Genomic DNA, 26207 nt, shown 5'->3' with positions numbered 1-26207 from the left:
CACCCAAAGTGTCTCTGCCCACAGCCATTTCAGCAGTCCTGTCTGAAGTCCTACCAAGCCGAGCTGGAGCAGCTGCCCTTTGCCAAAGCTCCAGAGAGCTCCAGGAGGCACATCAATGCCTGGGTGTCCACCAAGACCCAAGGTCAGCACTGGGGGTTCTCTCTGCTCCTCCCCGTCCTCATCACCTTCTCCCTATGTGGGCCAGGCCCTCCCTCATTTCCAGGCCAGAAAGTGATGTGTCCCACCTGTGGGCTCTAACAGCAGTGATGGCAGGAGGGGTGAACCACTCACACGCCTGAGCCCCACGCGGAGCACTGCTATCTCTGCCAACATCCGAGACCCTAGCGAATGGTGCACAGTTTTCCCTTTAAAAGTCTGCAATTATTTTCCCAATTTCTTCTGAAATCTTTAACACTTTTAGCCTCCTGAGACAGCAATTCACAAAGATGCATTTACTTCATGACTAGTAGTCCTCACTATCCAGGGGCAGAGGAGGTAACCCAGGGGGCACACCTTCTCTTACCCAGGGGTGCTTGGTGCTCTGTCTGGAGGACGCAGCAGCAGTCCCTCTTCCACCTCCTCCCTTCCTGCCCCTGTGCTGCTGCCCCTTACCCTGAGCCCTCTCTGCCTAATATTAGCTCTGGGTGTGCTTGGGAAGCCATAGCCCACACTCCCCATGTAACCACTGAGGGGACTGCAATTCCCACCCAGTGCATCTCTGGTTTGCTGCTTTTGTGCCTCCAACTTGTCCTAGTCTATAACCTGCTTTCTTGAGTGACTCAGAAACCTTAAGCCACCTTCACTTCAGGGATGTTCCCCACATGTCTATGTGCATGAACAACACTCCTAGGAAATGTTTGTGATCATTAATTCATAACAATCCTAACTCAGCTAGACCGAAAACATCATGTCAAAACCTTCCTGATGCTGTCCTATAGTTTGCTCATCATGGTGTTTATAAGCAGTCACTGAAGGCGGTCTCTGCTTCCCCTAACAGACAAAATTAAAGAGTTGTTGGCCAAGAATGCAACTGATGGAGTGTGTAGGCTGGTTCTCACTAGTGCTGTCTACTTCAAAGGAAGGTGGGAAGAACAGTTTGAGAAGTCAAGCACAAGTGAAATTCCTTTCAAAATAAACCAGGTAGGGGGACGCTTTACAGAAAATCTTTTGATAAAGTAATGGAAGAAAGATATTTGATGCAATGTATTTTGAATTATATTTTTAAACTCAAGAAAACAGCATCATGGAAGTAAGGAACATTTCCTGTTTATAATTGTTTGCATGAATGGTGTTCTTCCAGTTTGATAATTTCTCCTGCATGTATTTGCTTAAACCTCAGTCTGGAAGCCGAAGATTTTTCTGTAAGTTGAGGTTAGCTTGGTTGAAACAATGAGTGATGTGTTGTGATACTGTGCTGTATGCATGGGGCACCAGGCAGGGTCAAGAAAATGTGAGAACAGAGATCCCTCAGCAAGTCACTCTTAAATGCTTTAATAGTTGATGAGCTCAGCATCACAGATAGCTCCTCATGCCAGAGAAGCACACTGCTGGCCACGGCATTGGTGCTCAGAGTGGACTGAGAAGAGGCCCCAGGTCGGGAGGGGAGCTGGAGTTCTTGCCAGGGTGGTTTTGGTTGAGAGAATGTGGGGATGTCATGAGACACATTTGAATTGTTTTTTGTTACCTTAAAAATTATTGGGGCTGGGGAGATGGCTCAGCAGAATAAGCACTTCCCTGGCAAGTGCAAGGGCCTGAGTTCAATCCCCAGTTCCACAAAAAAAAAATTATTAAAATTCAGTATTTCCTAATGTTTCATATTAGAACCAAGTAGAAAAGACTAAGATATTGATGTTTTTAACTTTAATTAAAGCAGAGATAATGTAATTTTCAGGGTGATATAATCTCTTTAGTAACAGAAAACCAATTACAAAGAAAATATTTAGGATGTCTACATATGTTCATCTATACCCTATTTTAAAATAAGATGCCCTTTGTGTCACGATTCATTTGTTTTTCCTCAACAGTCCTTCAGTCTCCTCAGAGCCAAGCAGTAGCACAGGGAGCACTCAGAGCTTCCCGCTGGGCAGTGCTGGCAGCTCCCCAGGCTCCTCCTGCCTCTGGCCACTCCGTGGCTTGTCATGCCTGTGGGAAGCGCTGGCTGAGGTTTCCCCGGGAGGGGTCACCTAGAGTGCAAATGCCCCTCCATCCTGGGTGCTGGAGCACTCAGGGAGCTCCTTTGGGCAGATTTCCTGCTCCCTGGAGAATCCCTGTGACATGCGTGCCCCTCTGCTCACCCTTCAGAAGGAGCAGAGGCCAGTGCAGATGATGTTCCAGGAAGCCACGTTTCCTTGGGCTCACGTGAGTGAGGAGGGGGTCCAGGTCCTGGAGCTGCCCTACCAGGGCCGGGAGCTGAGCACGGTCGTGGTGCTCCCAGATGAGGGTGTGGACCTGAGCACGGTGAGTCAGGGGGCTGGGGTGTGCTTTCTATCTTGCTTGGAGCATCTGGTGACATCCCGTGTCCTTTCCCACCAGAACCACATTGACAAGTACTCTTGCCCATAGCTGTCCCTCTGTCCCCTTCCTGTCCTAGGCCACTCTTTTCCTAAATCCACTATGAGCCCCTCCTTGTCATGCCCAGCAAGGAGTTCCCCTGGGATAAGCCACTAACTGGGGTGCTAGACTCAGCATCCATAATGAACTGGAGGGACAGAGTTGAACAGAGAGAAGCTACATTTATTAGAAGGAAAGAGCATAAGCTAGAAAGGTACTCCAGACCTGTAAGGGGTCCTGAGAAGATTAATGCCTATGAACCTTTATCTCTGCCTGCTTTGTGATATTTTGGGGACTCACATCCCTTTGAAACTTGTCACAGTTTGATTGGCTCCCAGGACTTCTGAAGATTAAATGAAACACCACGGCCTCCACAGGCATTCATTTTAGTTACCTTGGTCTGAATGCACTGTGTTGATTTGTACTTCCAGAGACCTATACCAGATAGACCAGGTGGTTGGTTGGGGAGGCTTTCTAGAGGGTTAGCTTGGAGTTCATACGTGATGGTGTATCTGGTCTAGTAACAGAGACTGTGAAGTGAGGAAAACACCTGGGAAAGTGCTTAGCTGCGGAACACACTGCGCACTGAGCCGGAGCTGTACCTACAGTGGGTGCCCACGCCGTCCTGTGCACTGGTGTTGGGCTGGGAGGGCACTGTCCTAACTTGAGTGCCTGTTGTGGCTCTGTGCCCTGCCCCTCTGCTTTACCTCTGATACAAGGCCCAGTGCCATTTGGGCTTTCTCTGTTTTTATTGTCTTGTTTTTCTTTTTTTCTCATTCCTTGTAATTTTTTGAAAGGGACCTCCTCTATGGAGCTTTAACAGTTTATTCTCAGGACTAGCTAGGGAGTCTAATGAGGCTACCAGAATATTCTTTCTCTGCTGACAGACATGTTTCTGTACAGCCTCAACCCCTGCCCTGGTGGCTCATGGCATCAGCCCTTTTGTACTTTGCTCAACATTAATGGGCTTTCTGCTCCAAAACGAAGCCTCCTTCAGAAATGAAACATCTCACCAAGATACCCACAGAGTGCAACCATCTTGGGAACTGGTTTGCAGTGGTCACAAGAGTGTGGAGCCTCATCATCTACCTCAGCAAGCTGCAGCAAGGGTGGTATGGCAGAGGCTGGGTGCAGAACAAACTGAGACCTCCAAGCTTCCAGGCAGCTGCAGGGACAGTGTGTGACACTGGGCACCTCCTCTGCCTTCCAGAGGAGGCTGGAAGGGACTGTGGTGGCTGGGTGCTGTGGTCTAAATGGTAAAGTGGAATCCTGGTCTTTCAGGTGGAAAAAGCCCTCACTTTTGAGAAATTCCAAACCTGGACCAGTCCAGAGCATATGATGAGAATCGAAGTCCAAGTTTACTTTCCTAGATTTAAACTGCAAGAGGAGTACAACATGGTCTCTGTGCTGCGGGCTCTGGGTGTGGTGGATGCCTTTGTTCAGGGCAAAGCAGACCTGTCTGGGATGTCAGCTGACAGTGACCTGTGTCTGTCCAAGTTTGTGCACAAAAGCGTAGTGGAGGTCAATAAAGAAGGCACTGAGGCTGCAGCAGCATCAGCTTGTGATGTTACACTCAAGTGTTCCATGAGTGGGCCAGAGTTCTGCGCTGACCGCCCCTTCCTGTTCTTCATCAGGCACAACAGGACCAGCAGCCTGCTGTTCTGCGGCAGGTTCTCCTCTCCATGAGGGACGCATGCCCTGTGTATGCAAGCATTTCCATCTCTGTTCCCAAACCTTGTAAAAACTTTACCAAGTTAGCTCAATAGAAAAGGCCAAGGCAGGGTGAGTGCAGGCTGGTACACACCTGCTCCCCCTGGCTGCATAGGCACATAATGGATGGGCTCTGCTTTCCCCCACTGTGTACTCTTATTCCAGCTGACCAAGATCTCTGGTCAGAGCTCCATAATGAACACAGGTGCAGAAGAGGTCCCTGAGTGGAGCCTGCACAGGTGTCCCTGAAGGTTGCAAACATCTGCCTAACTCTTGTGTAACCTCCTTAGCATGGTAATAGCATGCATCCCACCTCCTCCAGGCCTGTCTGTCACATACTTGCCTAAACCTGACCTTCTAAGGGGTAAGCTTTGGCCCTAGACCTTCTAGTTCCCGTGGAGTTTTCCTGGAACTTTAAAGAAGTGTACATTTTAATTTTATTTTTATTTAACATTTACTGCTCAGCTGGTCTGTGCAGAGTGTTTCATTAGACCCAGGGACAGAGTCAGTTTTCTTCAGCAGCTGCTGTTTATCACATATGTCCAACTCATAGCTTTTGTGGCAACCAGGTGGCCCTATTTAATGCTTCAGTCTTACACAGATGACTATTATGGACTACTGGACTCTTTTAGAATATTTTGCTGAGTTAGCACACCTATAATATTCAAATAATGGAACTAAACAAAAAAGGGGATACAGGTGAATGTGCATTTTGTATCTGTGTATTCAAAATGGTTAGGTTAGATATATAGTTACATTCTCTTAATGAATAGAGGGATTTGTTCTAATGGTTTTTGTAAATAGGATATTATGTCGGCATCTTGTACAGCAATTAACCACTAGGAAGAATGTATGCAATGTGTTAATTATTGAAACTGTCCTACCAATTTGGTTTGAAACTGTCTCATCACTATTTGGTTATCAATAAAATTATGGGAAAAAATTTGATTTCTCCATCTGCAACTCTATCTTTTAAAATCCATTTCCATTCAGCACTTTAAATTCATTTCAGATGTCATCTTCTTCAAGAAAATTTATTTCTTCACCACATAATATGTACCCTTGAGCTCAAGTGGCTGTGTCTGTGGTAGCTCCTTAATTTACTATCCCTCTGTCCTCTTAGGTAGCAGCCCCTAGACCTTGAGGTCCAGACATCAGGATTCCGTCTCCCCTGCCTGTGTGTCTCTTACACACTAATAATGAGCTCCTGATCACACACAAAAGCTCTGTTTTCATTGCTCAGATATCACCAAATAAATTGTGCTCTTCTAGTATTTCAGCCTTTATGACACATGACAAAGTTACCAATATTAAGCAGTGCGTTCAGGCTACTGGGGAATCAGCACCTTCATGAAGTTCCAAGAAGTTTTCGCTTCCCCAAAAAGAACCTGATCCCCCCCAGCAGTAGGTCCACGTGCTTTCCCACACCCCTGAACATCACCATTGGGTTTTCTCTCTGCATTTATCTCCTCTGAACTTTTGAAATAAATATGACCTTTGGTGTCTGCTTCTTTTGTTTAGCGTAGTGTTTTCTCAATACATTCATCGCTGTACCATGTACCCTTTCCCTATTTCCTCTATGGTGGTGTCGTATTCCATTGCACAGGCATACCATATCTACTTACTCAAGTATCCGTCTGACTTTTCACTCATTCACTTATATGCAAATATGGGTGCTGTTTATCTGCATAGACATGAATGTTCATCTGCATGGACTTATTCCCCTTTCTTTTACATGTGTATTCCACTATAAAGGAACAAAATTACTGGGTCATACAGTGCCTATCATTAATCCCGTGAGGAAATGCCAAACTCTTACACAGTGTCTGAACCAAGTAACATTCACACCAGGAAAGTGTGAGAGGCCAGCTCACCCCATCTTGACAGTGTGGACTGAAGAAGAAAAAGAAATGTGCGGGAAGCAGAAATGAGCTTCAAGCTGAGTGGGTCAATGGATTTGGAGCATGATGCAGGCTTGGAGGTGGCAAGAGGGCGGGCACACATGGTAGAGTGCAGGAGTAAGGGGACTGCAAGGCATGGAAGCATTCTAAAGAATAAAGGAATCTGAGGACACAGACCTCCAGACAGTATGAAAGAAATCAATCTGATTGCTCTATAAAGCACCCTGCTTTGGATATTTTGTTGTCTCACCAGGAAGCCCTAGAACAAATAATTCATCAAAACTTAGACTCGTGGCCTTTTACCTCGGATTTCCCGGTTGTTCACCTGGAGCTCTAGCTTCAACATGGAGGGAACCATGTCACATCACCGACTCTGCATTCTAAAGCCACCCACTGCACAGTCATCCTCACAGATTACCGGTGAGGTTAAATCTGAAGACAGATAATCTCTGGGGAGTCTTCAAGCCAGTCAGCAGAGTGTCTTTTCCACTGTCACCCTATAATTAAATGCACACAGTACTTCTTCTTGCTGCATATATTTAAACATTATCAGTCATTCAGTTCCTGCAGAAGTATCAATCTTCTATTTCTTCCTTAGTTGATTCCTACCATAATTCTCTACATCCTAAAAGAGAGCTGTTGTTCTGCTCACATGCATGTGTTGGGATTGCCTCCATCTTTCTCCCCTTTACCAAGTGTCCACACTACTTGCCGGGTCAAAGCCTGCATGATCCTCAAAATCTCACTCGGCTCACCCAGCTTGAAGCTCATTATTGCATGCACTTTTCCCACAAGCAGCTCCAAACTCCCCTGGAGAGGGGGACCTTGTGATGTCCTGGCTGCATCTTCTTCCCTTTAGAGCCCCAGGAAGCTCTGTTCAGCCCTCCCTGCACATGCACCATGCACCAGGCTCCCCAGCAGCTCTTTCAGACTTCAGCTCAGGCAATTCTTCTTTTTGGAAGCTCTCCTGAACCAATAGATATAGTGTATGGTACTTTTCATTAAAAAACCGTCCAATTCCTGAACAGTCTGGACCTCAAAGTCCATGAAGTCAGAATATTTTCTGGCATCAGCCTTACCATTGATCCCAGACAGGTCTGTTCTGTGGGCAACTATTGCTGGAAATCACTGCTTTCACTTGTTCATCTCAACCATATGTGTTGGCTATATTTTCTCATTGCTGAGTCTCAATGTCTGATACCCAGAATGAACAGAGGAATGGTTTATTTAGCTCAGCTTTTGTCGAGACTTCTTTCCATACTGAGATGGCTCCAAGGCAGAGTCACACATGGCACAGGGAAGCTGTTGGTGGCAGCAGAAAAATCAAAAGCAACTGTAGCAAAAGGGAGAAGCAGCAAGGCACATGCCTCTTTCCTTCCTTTATAGTGTATGCAGACCACCCTCCCCAGGTGGTGTTAGAATTCAAGCCCGTAATTGTAGCATCGGCCCATGGATTAATCACAAAATCTACAAGCCTGCCCCATGACAGCATAAGGTTGTCAGTGCACATCCAAACACAACCATAGCATCTCCCCAACCCAAAAAAGACTGGCATACATTGCTTCATATAAAAGCCATTTGTGACCATCTTTAAGAGTTGTCACTGTCTGAAGTGCTTCAGTACTTCTGAGAGGTCCGTGTTCTATTTCTCCTTCAAGATATAAGGTAAACACTTAGCTGTGAGCCCCTGTATGAAGGGAAAGTTACACGTTCCTACCATTTAATGCACAAGATAAACACTACCATTACAAAAATATAAACAAGAGGATGCAAAGCATTGGGTTCAAAGCAAGTCCAAAATGCAACAGGGATGCCATTAAGTCCTGCACGTCCACATTGAAGTCTGTGGCAAATTGTGAGATCTGTGGAGTTCTACCTCTGTCACTTCTGGGTTTGCAGCTCCCATGGCTTTTTACTTGGTAGCACTTGGTTCCCTCCTTGAAGCTATTCTAAAGCAATACACATATTTACATTTTAAAATAATGTTTGGGTATTATACTGTACTTTTTCTTTTATACTCACAGCTTTATATACTGGACACAATCCCTGGTCTATCAGACCTTTTGAAATATGCGTGGAAGCTTTTCTAAGCTCAGAATTTTTGTCTGTTTTATTACCTTGAACTAGCGCCACGTGGATGGTGCCAAGGTATCTGCCAAGCTCAACAGTACCCAGGTCCTTCACTCCACTCCCCCCACTGGGCAGACATCACCCGGCTGCATCACAGAACACTCTGCACCTGATTTTGAAGAACAAGTTTTCTCTGTCACCTCCATTTTGCCTATTCCATCTTACGTGTAAGATGTTTGATATTCAGACAGACAGTGAGGTTAAGCTCAATTGTCTATGTTATAGGGTAATAAAATCATTAAGCTGCACTTCTGGAGGGTTAACAACTTAAGTTGCAGACCAAAAATTTGAGAAAAAGAATAGCCACAAGGAGAGCCAACATTTTGGCCCCAGCTACTCAAGCTCAGTGAGGACTCAGGACATAAGAGAACCTGGACTGTAACATCCTGTAACTCAGGGATGTCTCAAATTTTCTGATCAAGGAGATTATGGGGCAACAAAGGAAAGTGATTGACAATGTATAATGTGCCTAAGGAGAGTCACCTAAAGAGAAAACATTTTCTCAGGCTTTCACAGAGAGCAAATTGGTCAAGCAATGGCTGTGACTCATCCACATGGCTGACACTGACCAAGGATCTACAAACTGCTGTACAGGGTTTCAGGCTAAATCCTGAAGGGATTTGACTGATCTTGTCAGATACAAAAATTACATTTCTTGTTGTATAGGTCTTGCTTTATCTTGGTCTTAACCATCCAGCAAAAAAAGTATAAAAACAAGGTATAAAAGTAAAGCTGTATTAAAAAAAAAAGTAAAGCCGTATTAATATGCTGAGCTGTAAAAGTCTCAAGTCAACAATTTCTGACATTGCCAGTTATACGGATAACCCACTACAATTATGGACTACTGGACTATTTTGGATTATTTTTCTGAATTCACATTTTAAGTCATCCTGTTGTCATTTGTAACATGATGTTGACTGAAAGACCCCAATAATAGCCATGTCACCACTTCAACATTTGACTATATTCAAATTACTTTTGCCATTATCAGTGTTCAAAGGCCAATCAGAAATGTGCTATTCAATCAGAAGAATCCTTCCCAATCTGTTGTTTCAATCAGGTACTATTCAAAAGGCCAGTAGAAGATGTTCTTTTCATTCCTTCCTTTATGGGTGGATACAGCCAATCAAAATACTGTTTGCTACCATCCAGTTATGTGTCACAGGAGGTCAAAAAAGCATTCTGATAGGATTCATGAAGGCAGGAAGCCAAATATCTTTGGTATGATTTACTCAATGTTTTCATTGCATAAAGGAGAAAAATACCCTTTCCCTTGTTTTCAGGCCACTGTGAGCCTTTTCATTTGTGCAATCTCCATCTACAGAGAATATTTTTCCATCATCCATGAATGCGCACCTCGGTGGCTCTTTCCGTATGCCTTCTGCATTCTATTGTTTGGAACACCAGGAACCTGCAAAAAAAGCCCCTGGAATGAAGCCCCTATCCATCTGGTAACATGCCTCTAGTTTTCCACTGGATTCCTCAGGCGCAGTGCGCCACCTCTGACAGAGAGGGGCAGGAATTGAATCTCACAACCTGAAGGGCTCCTGGTGTCTGCTCCACTCTTCCCTGGATGACGTGAACTCTGATGTGAACCAGTCCAACGATCTCCATGGCATGTATTCCGGAACTGAGTCAAGAACATACTGTGTTTTGAGAAGCCACAGAGGTAGAAGATACTCTCTTAAGTCAACAAGAGCCTGCCCCTTATGAGCTCATTTCTGGCCTGAACCTCAACTCTGGCCTGTACAACCTGCACTTTCTCAGAAATGATCCCATCTCCTCTCCCCTCCACACTGAAACAATGGAATATTAACATGGTGTCTGAAACCTTCAGGCCACATTTCAAGTATGAAATTTTAAGGTTACTGCCTTGGAAAACCCAAGGCTTTCCATTGAATTTACTCTTTAGTATGTGTGCACTAATATATATAGGACCCTGAATTGGATCTTTGTTACAGGCTATGGTGTGCATACCGTCCTGAACCTCTTTTTACAGCAAATTCTCTAAAATGGGCTTAGGTTGACAAATATTTTTTTGCATCCTTTAAGATATCAGAAACATGTATCTGTTAATAAACTGGAGTTCCCTTTTGATGCACCTGCAACTCCTTCAGTAGGATTAGGATTATCAGGAAGGACTGAACCACTGCCTCCCAACATCTGGGGGATGGACGCCCAATGAGGACAATCGCTCACTTGATTGTCCCTCCACTACCCTTGCCATGATGTTTCTATTTCCCTCATTCTCAACTTAAAACACTCATTCTTCCCTGCAGAGTGCAATTCATGCTAGCTCCTCCTCAATTTGCAATAAAATATTATTACAGAATCTCTCTTTATCAACTTAACTAGTCTCTGGATGAGTTTCTCTTTGACATATATCTTCCCAGGTGACATTCCAAGAGCTGAGGATGATCACTTTAGAATAGGGACTGAACAAGACACTGGAGCTTAATTAACTGTGGTCCCGTGGTGAGTGAAGCTTCTCTGTTCTGTCTGCTTCGATCTCTTTCATGTTGCTGCATTCTCAGCTTGCACAGCAGAACAACTTTCATGGAAAATCCCTTCATAATGAATCCAGGAACCTACATTTCAATTTTTAGTTTATGTGTTGCCGAAGTGAGCACGGAACCTACATTTCATAATCGACATTTGGTGCCTTCTCTTAGCCACAAGAGAGAAGACACGGTCTGTGATGACTCCTACTGTGTGCTGAGCTGACTGTGTCATTGTACTCAGATATCTGGACAAACAGCAACCTGGATACTCACATAAGGGCATTTTAATCTGTGATTAACATTTACAAGGGGATATTATTTTTCTTGATGTAAATGATCCTCACCCAATGAGTTCAAGGACTTGAAACAAAGATTTTGGTTGGAAATGATATAATATAATGCAGTATGACTCAACCCTAAAAGGAATTGACTTCCTTAGCCAGGACAAGACCTCAATGAACACTACAGATACATGCAAAGATCCTTGGTATTCATTGGATGTGCAGTAGGGAAGACCACAGAGATGCCCAGAGCAAAGAAACTCTTCTGAATGACACTCCCAAGATGGCCACATACCATGACACTAGGATTAATGTGCATTAACCCCTGTGAAAACTATAAGAGCTTATAATATTAAAAAACCAACATCTCATTCAAACATATGTAGATTTTTGGTGTGTTCAAATTTGGGTTTGATACTGGGATTAAGCCTCGTGGGATTAAGCCTAGGACCTGGTGCAGACTAAGTCCCTGATTTATGACTGAGCTCCATGTGCAGCTCCATGTTAGCAGTTGTGATAAGGAAATGCACTCCCAAAATAGCAATCTAGCAAATCCAGTTGCAGAGTTGTTGATTGGGATATTTCCTATGTGATAGGGGATCTTTTTCATAAAGGCAGAGGTTAAACAGGGAGAAAAGATCTTGAAGGGAAATTAAAGAAATAAATTACCAATTTCTTCTGTGCCAGTGTCTCCCGTGTTTGTTCTGTGTGGGCTTAGGGCCTGAGATTGCATTTTGATCTTTCTCTTTGTCATTTTCTATTTCAGAGAGATCTCTTTATTTGATTTCTGTGAGACATTTTTTGTGAAAATTTGATAGTAGTTAACTGTATCACTGAGATCAGAGCCTCATTGTAAAGAGTGTTCTTTAGGTATCTCTTCTGTGTCAGAATCTTGTTTTGTGCACCCTGAGATTCTGCCCTCTCTTTTGATTGAGAATGAGATATTTGTTTCTGTTTGACACTGTCCTCTGTCCTCTGGCAGAGGGCTTTGGTGAGGTTATTACACAACTGACTCCTGATATTATTATCCAAGAAAGAACATGAGGTTTAGGCAGACACAGTTTTCTATTTATAGTAATACAACTAGCAACACTAATAATGGGTAGTGAGATTCAGCAATTGACAAACTTTGTAACTAATGGGTTGGCATTTTAAACCATAAGAGCAAACATTTTGGCCATATAGCTAAGCAGATATTAAACTGGGAATTTGTATTTAAATTCATTCCCTTAAGTTCCATCTGGTCACCTTCTCTTGGTGTACCTGGAGTCTTCAAGGCAGATGAGTTCATCCCAGTTACATGCTGCCACCTCTTTCTCCAGAGGATGCTCCTGTAGGTCTGGTTATAGGTCTGGGCTCCACTGGACCTAGCAGTATGCTTCATCTCACTAGGTCAGCATCTGCTGAACTCTAACTTAACCAGCTGGCCTGGCTTGGGTCTGGCTGCTGTGCTCAGCTTCTTTCTGCTGCAGCCCATGGTAGTGAACCCCTGTGCCCCACTGGCTAGACGTTGTGTTAGCCGCAGTGATTTGGCTCACTGGGATTTCAACAAGCTGCGCTCAGCTGTTCTGCAACAGGGTCCCAAACTGAGCCTTTCTGCTTGAGTTCTGTAGCCTAGTTCCAAACCCAGCCTCTTTGATGGAGTTACACCACTTGCTCCCAAACTGAGCCTCACTGCTCACTTTCCTTCACCCAGTCCTATACTGAGTCTCTCCACAAAAACCATGCTAGATACCTGTCAGCTTAGTCTTCTAAATGTGTACCATATCTAATGACATATCAATTCTTATTATATTCTCTTCAAGATAAATTTTTAGAAAAGATAAAAAATTAAGAAAAAAGAGAGACAAAAACTTAACGTTTCTTTAAAAAAAGTGGTAATATTCAATCATATGTCCAATCTTATATAACTATATCTGTTATTCCATGCAACAGATTTGATAATACAAATTGATAATACATCAACCATTGTTCATCAGCTACTCTTGTTTTGAAAATCTGTAATATATGTATTGTTGTATGTTATCCTATTTCTGTCTTTGTTTCTGGTTTTTGTTATTGCTTTTGCTTTCATTTTTCAAAATAAAAGAAAATAATAGGGCTGGCCAAGTAGTTCAGTGGGTTAAAGAGCCTACAAGAAGGTGCAGTGGCTAGGGGTTCGATCCCTGGGGCCTGCCGTGCTGGCCCCACTCCTGGGGCATGCTGAGATGGCAAATGAGACTGGGCATGGTGGTGTGTGTCTGTAATCCCAGCTCTTGGGAGGCTGTAAACAGGCAGACCACTATGAGTCCGATCTTGTAGTGAGACCCTGAACACCCTGTAGACCCATCCCTAAAATACAAAAAAAGAAAAAAGAAAGAAAAGAAAAGAAAATAAAGAAAAAAGAAAAAGAAAATCTATAACTTGTGTGAGAAGGTAGAAGAGAGTGGTGTAAATGGGTGACAAAACAGCACCAATGGTAATTTTGAAAATTAAATCCTTAAAGTGTGGCATTTGGTGTCAAATGATTTTAAGTGAATGGAAGCTTTTGGGGTTGCCTTTCTCACCCAGTTTGGGCCATCTTATGCTTGTGAGCAGCTGTTTTCTGCTTTGAATGATACCAAATCTGATACAAGAAGATGTCTTAAAATGGACAATGTGCTACACTATGCTGAAACTAAGGAAATATGAGCCAAGGCTTGACAGATTGAGAACATGGAGAAAAGGTAAAAGCACACGAAAAACAAAATTTATCTTTCAATAAAATATGGTATACATTTTCAATAGCTATTAATCTGTTGCTCATTTAAGATGAAGATGTTCATATATAAGTTGATTTAGTAAGTGAAAAATCTCAGTATTTTGCTTTAATTGCTGTATTTTCACTTTGCCATAAATAGGTATGCTTTCAGTTAGTTTTGGCACTTATTTATAAAAGGTTATCACTGCACCAGTGGATTTCTGGTTGGTTTCTGACAGGGGCACAGGGCATCTGGTAAGAGCAAAATTTCTAACAATCATGCTTCATTATTATCCAAAGTTCTCTCTTGGAACAAGGACACGGGGCTACATTTTGCTGACTCAGGAAAGTAAAGACCACCTCCTTCTGATTCTGATTGGCAGCAAAAATAATGGTTTTGCTTGGTGGTACTCAAGTTTGAACTTAGAGAGTTTGCACTGAACAGCAGGCCAAACCCAAAATGTACTGATTTTTTTTTACTTTCACACGTTCTCACTAAGTTGCTAAGTTGCCCAGCCTGGCTCAAATTTCTGATCCTGCTTCCTCATCCTCCTAAAATACTTGGATCATAGGTGTACACCTCCATGCCCTACTAATAGATCTTCTTAATCAAAAATAATCCACAATTAATATATATTCTTGTATAAAGTATTAATTAAGGCTACAGAGGAAAATTAGTCTCTCTGATATAACCAAATAATGTGGAAGGGTAGGAAGTGTAGAATGGGAGGTCTACTTGTCCTCTAAGTCATTAAATTTGTTCCAAGCTGGGTGTGTTACAAAGAAACTGGGTGTGTTAGTAGATCATTAAATTTTAGCACTTCAGAAACTCAAGGCAGGAGGATCATAAATTTAAGTTTCACTTAAGCAATTTCATGAGACCTTGCCTGAAAAGAAAAAATGAATGTGGTGGGGCATAACTCAGTGGCACATCAAAGAATATACTGGGTAGCCAAAAAAGTAAAACAATAGGCTCATGCTCATGGAAATCACTGGGCATACCATGTTCCTCACCATCCAGAAGTGATCAGATTGACAGAAAGTTGGAGAGGTATTTTTGAGGACAGTTAGTTGGCAATAGCTTACAGAGCTGGGATAAAAATCATCAAAAGGCATTGAAGCAGTGTCCACTTCATGGTCCAGTGGTTAAAATAGCCAGGGTTCATAGTATCAAAAAGTGGAAGAGGAAATGGAACAAATCACCATTAAACCCTACTGATCCACTAACAAAATTTTTGCTTCCTCTTCCTGAGACTTTGTGCTCAGTTCCACAGTGGGAAAGACTATATGAGGAAGCATGAAACTGATACCATTGCTTTGGAGGCTCAGACTTCCTCCTGGTCATTTTGCTCTCCTTATGCCTCTGAGAAATATCCCAGGTAGGGGTATATATTCTAAGACCTTGGGAGACCAAAGCCTTTCATTCTTAATGATCCCATTAGAAAGCAATGGATTATTTGTCTTTGGAAACTTACCTCAGGCTATAAGTGGCTCATGCTTTATGTACCACTACAGACAAAAGAAGGAAGGAGCACAGTAAGGATATTTCAGGAAATGGACTCCAAAATGAAGGTCAGGGCAGTGGGAGCACCATAACCTGGAATCGATGGTAAATTCATGTGGAATCCTTGGGTTTTTAGACAGTGATATTAAGTGTTTGTCCTAAGGCTGTGGTCTGCAGCTCTTAAACACTATATGAGTATTTGAGTCTTTCGGTGTGAAAGGCAGGGTAAATGGGATCATGTGTGAGAAAGTGCAGGAATTACAGTACAGGGTTGAAGCTCCTTCCATCAAGAGGCCCGTAGGAGCACGGGTCTAGCTCCAGACCTATGGGCTCTCAATTCCCAATATCCTTCACCTGCATATTCAGGTTCCTTCAGCTCCAGACTGCAAGCCATGCATGTTAGGTTTTCAGCTGTGCAGAGAAAAAGTAGAAGAGATTGAAGAAGTCTTTATTAACTCCAACAATATGGAAAGGATCTTAGGGAAACTGGAGAATCTTCTGAGCTAAGACAAAGAAAACTGAGACTTTTATGGACTTTTGCTCAGAGTGGAGATTGTGGGGGCGGTTTCAGTTACATGTAAGGAGCTGATTGGGATCTCTTCCATGTGTCTAGCAAAGGTGAAAGGACACTGTACCCAGGGGAGGCTAGGGAAGAAGGAGGAAGTGTCATTGTGGACATAAGCTCTTGTTTTAAGGGCTTATGCTATATTAGGTGACAACCATAATAATTTTCTGATTTGTGCTGAGACTCTCTGGAGATGTTGGTAGCTCTGTCATTGTGTAGCATGAGGAAACTTATAAGGGAAATAAGCTGTCTTTTGCGAAGATGTCCAAGGCGGCAATGGGCATGCCTCTACCAAAGCCGACCCATTGGCTATGTCATATCGTGTCTTTTTTGGGTGGCTGTGTTTGTTGAGTTGCCATCTATAAGCCATGTGTTAGAGGCTGTGAAAAGAGGAGTACAACGATTGTGTGAGAAGGAAGTCAGCTTCATCTGTAGGGCCTTGACGCAATTGTGTTGGGTGGCCTTCTAACAGGTGGGGAGTAACATGGTGAGATTGAGAAGGGTGCTGGTAGAAATAGTGATGGAAGGGTCCTCTATGAGCGTTAGGTGGATATTTGTACAGGAGAATGAGTCATCAAGGCTGGAAGAATATTATATGTGATGAGCTCACTAAAGTGATGGGGTGAGTGAAATGTAATAGATTGTCTTAAAGTAAACTTTTTGCCTCTTGTATTAGTTTGGCTGTTGCTGCAAGAGCCTAGATGTATTGAATCTGGCTGGAAACTATGTTGTCTAGTGGTTTGGAAATGTATGTTACTGTCTGGAAGGATGGTACCTTTTGTACCCTAAAATATCCACAATATTATAACCCTAAGAAGAAATGTATAGGGTAAAAGGCTGGGTTGCATTAAGTAAACTGAGAGCTGGGTTACTCAGGAGAGCCATTGTAGTTTATGAAAGGAGGAATGTATAGGAGTGGTAGGGTTATGGGGCTCTGTAAAGGAACCAATGTTTATTACTTTAGGTGAGCTAAAGAAGCAGAGTGGGAACCCAGATGCAAAAGAAATAAGCTAGGCCAAGGAAGGATAGAATTTTTTTTGTGTGTGGGCATCTGAAGGTCACAAAAGAGGTCTTTGTAATTAACAATAATCTCATGAGTAGTGGGGGTGAGAGTGACTCCTACATATCTGACTTTTGGTGCAGTTATCTTAACTTTGGCTGGAGAAACCCTGTAACTTCATTGTGACAGGAAATGGAGGACAGTATTTGTGTGTTGTAGACCTAGGGGATGAGAGGGGAAGCTGATGTTAAAATTAAGGGTGTTATGATCAACAGAAAGAACATAACTAAAGAGGTAAGGACTGTCTCTCAATACATGAGGCAGGAGTGTGTACATGAGCTTTTGAGATTGGAGAGTGTTGAATTGGTCTGAGTGAAAGCAAAAAGCTCTTGACAATCTTAGTTTAAGAAATTGTTTAAAAGAGCATCTGTAAAGTGTAGGACATTAATGTGAGTAGTGGAATGAGTGATATAAGAGAGTATGTGGTAGGGGTTTGGCACCACTCAGTGAATAGAAGTAATTGCATTGTTGATGATCTTGAGTTCTTGAACTAAAAGACAGGAGCCATTATGTTTGAGTAAAAGAAGAATGGGAGCATTGTATAGTAATCAGGCACTGAAAGTGTCCTAGAGTATATGGTCAATAAGGGAAGAAGGTGGGTAGAGATGACTATGCATTGAGGTTGAGTTTGTATCACAAGCACTCTGGGGAAACAAAGATAGGAAAGGGAAGTGGAGCTTTTGGAGGAAAACTCTTTCCATGAGAGGTGTGGGGCAAGTTGGGATCACAAGGAATTTATGAGTGAAGAACAGTGTCTGAAATCAACAGGGAATGGGCCTGTCTGAAGGGGACGTGTAGATCAGCCATCAGCACCCAGTATGAAGACTGTATATCTAGTAGAGCAACTTAAAAGCTCATGGAGAACACTATATGTGATTTCCATGTCAGGAAGAAAAGAGTTTCTGTGTGATATGTCCAGCAAAACTCAACACTCTGACAGAGATAGCTCAATGGGGGTTTGGATCCCAAGTCCCAATGTTCCTCCTTAATGGCAAGATCAAGCAGGTCAAGTATTGATCGATCTGGCTGCAGGGAAGTCTCCTGTGAGGGGAAGGAACTGGATAATTTACCCACTTTCTAAATGACAGGGCAGTTGCATTTCCAATGAAACTTGAGCTTGAAGATGACTGGGTCCCAGTGGGAGCTGCAGGTTAGAGTAGGCTCTTGCCTAGTATTCTTTTGTGCTTCACTTTAAACATGGTCCAGGATGTATTTAGGTAGATGAATTGTTTAGGCTCAGCATTACCTTCTCAAGGTCTAGTTTTGATGGGAGTCTCAAGTGTCACACCCAATAGCTGGCACTTGTGTATAGTTAAATTTTGTCTATACTATTAAGGACATGGAAAGTTAGAATAAGTAAGTCTTCTTGTGGTGTTTGAGGGGCAAGTTTTGTCTTCTGAGATTGGCATGAATTCCAGGAGTAGATTGAGATATAAAATAGAAAATAAAAACTTTTTTAGGAGATTCTTGGTCCATGTTAGTGTACTTAGCTGGGAAAAATATACTTGTTAAAAATTTACCTGAGCATTATGAAGTATAAAATGTAACTAGGGAACTGCTATTTTTATCAACAATGGATGTTTTAGAAGTTAAATCTCTATAGAATGCTAACAGACAATAGTTATATAATTATGTAGAGATCATTATACATCAGTAGTCACACATAGTAGCACACCATTACAGTCATGATGAAATCTCCATTTCAGATAAGCATCTCTTAATGTACACAGCGTATATATCATATGAGTTTTAGTTAAAAACTATCATTTGACTGATGAACTCATGTTGCCTTGACATGAACCTATTACTATAAATATCTGGAGCATGAGAGAAACAAACATATAAATCTGAAAGAAAATATCATTATCAGTTTTATATTGTCGAATGGTAGAATGCTATATGATTGGAAGACATGAATATTTTCAATGAGTTATAACAAATTATCACTAATTCATTTCTTTTTTATAATTTTCTTCTACTTTGAAGACTAAAAACAAGAGCAAGAAAAGCAAAAGCAAAGACAGAAACAGGGTAATTTAACAATGCATACATTTAATATTTTCAAAACAAGAATAGCTGATTAAAAGTGACTGATATATTATCAATTTTTATCATCAAATCTGTTGTTCAGATTAACATATAGTTATGCACGATGGGAGATATGATTGAATAGCATCTTCTATGAGAAAACTCTTCTTATTTTTTTTTGAAATTTTTTTCATTTAACCAATGATCAAATTATTGGGGTTATCTTTTAAGAGACTATGGAGATTGTTGGGGGTTCCTGTTAACTGACAAAAGTTGGCCACCCTTCTATTCATCAACTGGATTGTTGTCCAATAATATCTCCCCATTTTGATGATTTTTGTTTAATTAGCTTAAATTTTTTAATGACTTGTGAGTGAACCAATTTGAATATCACTTAGATTAGCTCGGAACTCAGAGCAAACATGTCATTAGCTGTTTCCGGATCAGGCTTTGCCCAGAAGTAAGAAAATTGGAGGAGAAAGTGACTGTGGATGGAAGTTGGTAGAAGCAAGTGGACAGGAATACACAACTACCCAGCAGAAGCAGATGAGAGAAAGGCAGGGGAGGGGGAGGTAAGACAGAGAGGAGGGCTCAGTTCTGCAGTCATGGCCTTAGTATAGGCTCTGGGGGTTGTGGCTCCACAGGGTATAGGGCAATCTGATCTGATTGAGAGAGAGAGGAGGGTGGATGGGTTGTGGGTACTGGGGAGAAGCGTGTGCCTTTAGAGTCAACAAAGGCTTGTAAGAGATTTTTGGTCATTTCTTCTTGCAATACCAGGAGTTTTAAGGGGTTAATGTTTTTCCATTGGGCCATTGGCTAACAATGTCAAGTCCATATTTGGCCAAGCTGTCTGATAGCAAAAGGTTACTCTTTTGTTTTATGACCTCCTAGAAGCCAAGAGAGCCAAGATGATGAAGGAGACATCCATGTGGAGTGCTGTTGGGGACTGGGAATGAGTATTTCCCATGGTGATCAAATTTGAGGTAAGCCAAAGAGCAGAGCAAAGTCCAACATCATGTCTGTTAGTGAAAATCATCACTTACTAACCCTGATTGAGTGTGAGAGAGACAAAGCCAATGCCTTTCTCTGTAACTGTCATTAAAAAAATGTGAGGCAGGGTCCAGGCAGAGGTTGAAGAAGGGTCTTGCATGAGCTCATGATTTTTGAGAAAATGAGAAAGAAAAATAAATGAGCAAAACCCCTTAGAGATGAGTTTGGGCTCACCAGCGAGGATTCAGATCGTCCAGTGTTAGATGTGAGCTAGCAATGGCAGGTGGCAGAAGCAGAACTATAAAGTGGCTCTGTGATGGAGCTCAGATGAGGGCAGGGGTGCCCCGGGAGCTACATGGCCCAGCAGTCAGTCATTGCACCAAAATGTTAGCTTTTTCAGTGGTGCAATGAAGAAATACTAAAGATCAAAGCAGGCTTCACTAATTACAACTGACACAAAGAGTATCCAAGGGACATGAGAGAATGCATTTAATTGAGAAAAAATAAGCTGTTTAATGGACTTTTGCTAGGGTTAGAGTTGAGGGGCCATTTCAGTTACGTGTAAGATGCTGATGGGGTCTCTACTGTATGTGAGGGAAAGGTGAGAGGAAATGCATTCAGGGATGGAGTAGGGCAGAAGGAGAAAGCAGGCATTTGGAAGATGTGCTGTTGCTTTAAGGGTTTCAGCTGTGTTAGACTATCACCAAAATAATTCAGCAATTTATACTAGGATCAAAAACACTTGATGGAATCCTGGCCAGATAGCCCAGTGAACTAAATGCCTGCTTAGGTGGAGTGCAGCAGCCAGGGTTCGATCCCTGGTGGGGCGCACTGAGATGGCTGTTGAGACTAGGCATGGTGGCACATGCCTGCAATCCCAGTGTTTGGGAGGCTGAAAACAGGAGGTTCACTACATGTTCAGTCTATATAGTGAGACCCTGTAGACCCTGAAGACCCTGTACTAAAATACATATAAAAACACTCAGTGGAGACCCTCAGGCTGGGTTACAGCAGATAAACTTGACTGCAGGGAAGAGTGGAGTTAGATATCTACAATCCTTGGGTGGTGGATGGCTCCTTGCCATCAGAGGACACACTGAACCTGAGGAGACCATTTAGGACCCAGATGTTTATGACCAGAGGGAGAGTCCCAGATGGCTTCTTTCCAGGTTCTTGGCATCCCCAAAAATAAACAGGAGATAACACAAAGAGAAGGCAATAAAAAGGTGCATTTGTGGAAGACAGAAAACAAGTGTGGTCTGCAGAGTTAGAGCAGACCAGTGAAAAGGCTCACAGTGGGCTGACACTAAGGGAAAGGTTGCTTTCTTCCTTCACGTGAAGAAGGCGTTGAGAAAATGCTCTGAAACACACTTGCCTTGTGCTTTCTTAAACCGTCTTATGAGAAATGTCCTGGGGCCTCCCCGTTACGTCTCAGGGAGAAACATGAGAGAGGGTTTGGATCATGTGTGTCCACACAGTGAAGATTTGAAGAGTTTCTAGCTTTTTCTGGTAACAATACCAGATTCAGAAATGGAGTGAAACAGAATCTCATGATTGGTCCAGAAGAGCACATTTCTCATTGTCTTAGTTACTCTTCTCTCATTGCTGGGACAAATACCCGACACCCCAAATGAAGCAAGGAAAGGTTTATTTAGCTCACAGTTACTGGAGGTTTCAGTCCATGCTCAGCTGGCTCCAAGGCAGAGCAGCACAGAGCAGAAAGCAACCTTTCATGGTGGTGGCAAAGAGCAAGAGCCCAGGGAGGGGTAGCAGCAGCTCAAGCATCTAACTTCTCTTCCCATCTTACATTGTAATGCCAATTACCTGCCCCAGGGCCAGTGCAACAACCACATCCACAGTAATCAATCACAAATTCCAGAAGCCACCCCAAGACTGCATGAGGCTTTGGGGGGACACCTGGACACAAACCATAACACTCATCAATTCTGTGAACAGCAGTGATGAAGTCCCCACTGTACTGAGTGGCCCACACCCTTAAGGGGCCCTCTCTGTGCTGCACTGTCTTATAAGAAGCCATCCTTGACCTCCAATGGACTCCTACATGCAACAGTCAGCTGTCCATGTGAGACAGCAATGACCGCTCAATGAGTCTCACATCCCACTCCTCCTTGGAGATTTCCTGAAAGCTTTGCAGGCCATGAGGAGCCATGAAGTGAGGCATATATTTGTGTCCAGTAAGTGATTTTAGGGGAACACCATGAACTGTAACTTCTCCCTCTGCCAGAGGTTCCAGTGGTCGCCTGCCTTCCTTTCCCCACGCTTCATTACCCAGGGATTCATTTGGTACATCCCACATGCTGGGGGCCTCAAAGGGTAGGACAGAGCCCATCCTGCACTTGTGGAGGTGGCTCTATCTACTACTTGGGGCATGGAATAGCAGGTCATAAACAAACATTGTATCCTGGCATAACAGGCAGGGCACAGTGATTCCCATGACACTACAGGGCTAATTTCAACAATACAGAAAAGAAATGCAAATTCTACAATGAGACTGTGGAGGGAGTGGCTTTGGCAATAGTTGCCCACAGAATGACTCCTTCTATGATCAATAATAAGGCTAGAATCCAGCCAAGATCATGACTTCATGGTGTTTTGGGTATAAACTAACTGATCAGGAACAAGATTTTTTACAGGAGAAGCACCATACTGTACAGGGAGCTGATCAGGAGAGCTTCCCCAGGGTAACTTTCCTGAGCAGAAGTCTCAAGGAGAAGTCCAGGTCCCCAGTGAATGTGGGGTAAGCAGAGAAATGTGCACATAGATTACTAGATCCCTAGTAATCTAGGAAAGGAGATGCAGCCCAGACTTCACAAGGCCCAGCACCTCCTGGAGACTAGACCTGCTGTGTGATGAGGGATGGATGGAGCAACTTAGATTTGGAGGATGATGCAGGGTTTGAGGAGGCAAACAGGCTGGCACAGGCAGCAAAGCAGAAAAAGGAGGATATTACAAGGCATTGTGTGAGCATTTGAGGGGAGTGTTCTAGTGACCACAGCTGTATGGGTCAGGTCGAGGATGAGATGAAAGAACCTGGAAGGTTGTATTTCGTTGGGAGCTTGTCAGTGCATCTGTGTGGCTCTCAGAAGGCCATCATGCCCTGTCACACCCTCCAGAGCCTCAGTGGTGGGCCACAAAGGACATCGTCAGGGCATTCTCAATGAGACCTTGAGTGCACCTTATTTGCCAAGTTTACTGGAAATATACCACTGGGGGCACCACTGCCAGCCTAGCTGGCAGACAGCAGCCCAGCTCTGGTGTGCCAAGCCCACTGCCTGGAATGTTCCCCCATGCCACAGTGACATGGCAAACAGTGAAGTGTCTCTTCCTCCCTTGGGTCTACCACTCTGCCACCCTGCACGTACCATACAGGAAAATTTCTTCTTTCAGGTTCAGCATCAGGGCTGGAAAATTGCCCCCATCTGCTGGTTCAGGCAGGGTTGGCCATGTCCATTTCGTGAAGAAGGGACCTCCCATGCTTTCTTGGAGCATGGACCCTATAAGGATGTTGCAAAAGCTCAGAACGGGCTCAAGACACCCTGTACCTAAAGGAGGGACTCCTTACATTGAATTTTTTTATTACAAAAGAAAACGTGCTGTGGCAGAAATCAGAGACTGGAGATGAGCACACGTTAAGGCTTTTTTTCAAATCAGTCTCTAAGGCCTTGGGCTGAATGGGGTGAACTCCCCTGCACTGGGCTTCCTGGCCTACCTTTTACACAGAGCCTAAGGTGTGTCTGCTCCCATTTCTCCTTTTTATTCCCTACATCTTGGCCTGTTACATGAGTTGTTCATCGTAACGCAGCTCTACTTTAAAAATTCTCAAGAAAAACTGTATCCTCTTTCAGAGCAGCTTCCCCTTAAAGAACACATTTTCTACCATGTATTTGATTCTAAAAAGCAAAATGAATCCACAGAACTGCAAATCTACTATCACTTACTCTCTTCTATTTTTTTAAATGTGTTTTCAGTTTTATTAATGTGTACTTGCAATGGTGAACTTCGTGCATTTAAACAGTAAGGATGTTTACGTTTGAAATCACCCTGTCTGTCATCCATGGAGGTACTCTGGAAAAATGTCCTTTTAAATATCTCACCTGTTATTTAATTTTATTCAATTTATTGTTGCTTTTCCATGCTGAGTGACTTGGAGGGAGTTCTTATACGATAGACACATAGTGTCCTTTTTTTTTTTACCTGATGTGTGACTTCTAAACATATGTATTAAACTTTGGCTGGAATTTTATCTGTCTAGGCACTGTGATGTTGCTGTTTTTGCCTAGAAAATCTCAGCCTAACCCAAGGTCTCACCCATGGTTATTTACAGGATCTTCAAGCTAATATAAATATTTCATGAATACTCAGCCATTTGGGTAAGCCCCTGGCCCAGCACTCTGTTTCCACAAGGAAAACAGTGAAGAGTAAGGACTAGACGCAATTGTGACTGGAAGGTTTACACTATGTCTCCCCATGTTCTCGTGCAACAACAGTCAGGATTGTGTTGCTGGGATGAAGGCAGAGAAGCCATTTAATCAGTTGTAGTCCTGGACAAGATCGAAATGTGTACCTTTGGTGGAAGTTTGTCCATGTTACTGCCATACTTCTTAGAAAAGGAGATGCTCTTTGTAGTATATGCAGCAGTGGGAAGCTCACAATATATCAGGCACCACATGGAAGAATATAACACATTGTGAAGAAACATGCTGGGCCTGTTGTTGCACGAGAACATGGGGAGACATAGTGTAAACCTTCCAGTCACAATTGCGTCTAGTCCTTACTCTTCACTGTTTTCCTTGTGGAAACAGAGTGCTGGGCCAGGGGCTTACCCAAATGGCTGAGTACTCATGAAATATTTATATTAGCTTGAAGGACCTGTAAATAACCATGGGTGAAGGATGTACCAAAATAAATGCAAGTCACTTCAGTTAAATGAATGGAAGTCCAATACAGTTAAATAAATTATTAGTAGTAGTATTAGTAGTATTAGTAGTAGTAGTATTTTATTTTTTATTTTTTGGTGGAACCGGGGATTGAACTCAGGCCCTTGTGCTTGCTGGGGAAGCACTTATTCTACTGAGCCATCTCCCCAGCCTCTAAATAAATTATTTAAAACATAAAAATGAGTATATTCTCAATTATTGTTATTATTTTCAAAATTATTTCCACAATCTTCGGTTCTGTCCATTTCATTGTGAATTTGGATCACAAATATAATTGATTTTGGAAATTTAACCTTGTAAACTCATTATAATTTACTCATCTTGCCCTATTTTATAGATTAAATTATGTTTCCTACAAATAATCATGTTTCTGATTAATGAAGTTGTGTTTTCTGCTCTATTTCAATAGCCTCTCTTCTGTTTCTTGCTTTCTTGCCCTCCATAGGACCTACACTACAGCAAGTAGTTTTTCATTATGATGCCTGGTAAACTACACTTTTTAAAATAAATATATTTATCAGGTTGAAAGAGTTCCCTTGTATTTTTAGATTGCAGAGAGTTTTTAATCAGGAACAGATGTTCAGTTTTGGTCTATGCTGCGTTCCCATCTCAGAGATAACCATATTTTCTTGAAGACTGTTTATAGAATGCGTCTCATCACTTATGTTTCTAATGTTAAATGAGTCTTACATTACTAGGAAAAATCGCAGTCACTTAAAGTGCTTTCCATTATGTGCATTATTGGATTTAAACATACTACGATTTCTTCAGACATTTTCATTAGTGCTCATGAAGAACATGGAATCCAGATGTCTTTGCCTGTCATTCCACCATTTTTTTTTTTTTTTTTTTTTGTGGTACCGGGGATTGAACTCAGGACCCTGCTCTTCATTAATATTTTCTGTGACTAACTGGTGACATCATCGACAGCAGGAGTGTCTTTGTGAGGATTTGAATGCCAAATCTAGGGTTTCAGTACAGTCAAGACTCTCTAATGGATCTATTTTTGAAGGAATTTACTTGTCATTGGTATTGAAATATGTGGAGAATTTACTTAGTATGTTAAACATCTGGGCATAAGGTTCTACATGCTTGTCCTTTATCATTATTTTAATATGTATAAATTCTGTTATGGCACCATCCTTATTATTCATAATACAGATAATTCCACCCTCTTTCCCTCACTAGATGCTTATCAATTTAATTACTCTGAAGGAAACATTTTCAAGTTTTCAATTTCATCACTTTGTTTTTAGAACATTAATTTCTGTTCTGAACCTTGTTGCTTATTTTCATTTGGGATTTAATAA

At 42.5% G+C, this 26207-nt stretch overlaps 1 protein-coding gene across 1 annotated transcript in view; it reads left to right on the top strand.

Moving 5' to 3' along the window:
• Positions 1–4274, top strand: part of LOC101585144 (serpin B9-like) — a 389019-nt gene extending 384745 nt beyond the window's left edge. The window contains exons 4-7 of the mRNA XM_004628398.2: positions 25–142; positions 998–1140; positions 2302–2457; positions 3832–4274. Coding sequence (XP_004628455.1) covers positions 25–142; positions 998–1140; positions 2302–2457; positions 3832–4236 — 822 coding nt within the window. The 3' untranslated portion in view covers positions 4237–4274. The remainder of the gene's footprint in view (positions 1–24; positions 143–997; positions 1141–2301; positions 2458–3831) is intronic.
• The last annotated feature ends 21933 nt before the right edge of the window (positions 4275–26207 follow it).

Source organism: Octodon degus, unplaced genomic scaffold (genome assembly GCF_000260255.1).
Source record: "Octodon degus isolate 3935 unplaced genomic scaffold, OctDeg1.0 scaffold00023, whole genome shotgun sequence".
Lineage (NCBI taxonomy): Eukaryota > Metazoa > Chordata > Mammalia > Rodentia > Octodontidae > Octodon > Octodon degus.
This window is presented reverse-complemented; position numbering and strand designations above follow the sequence as displayed.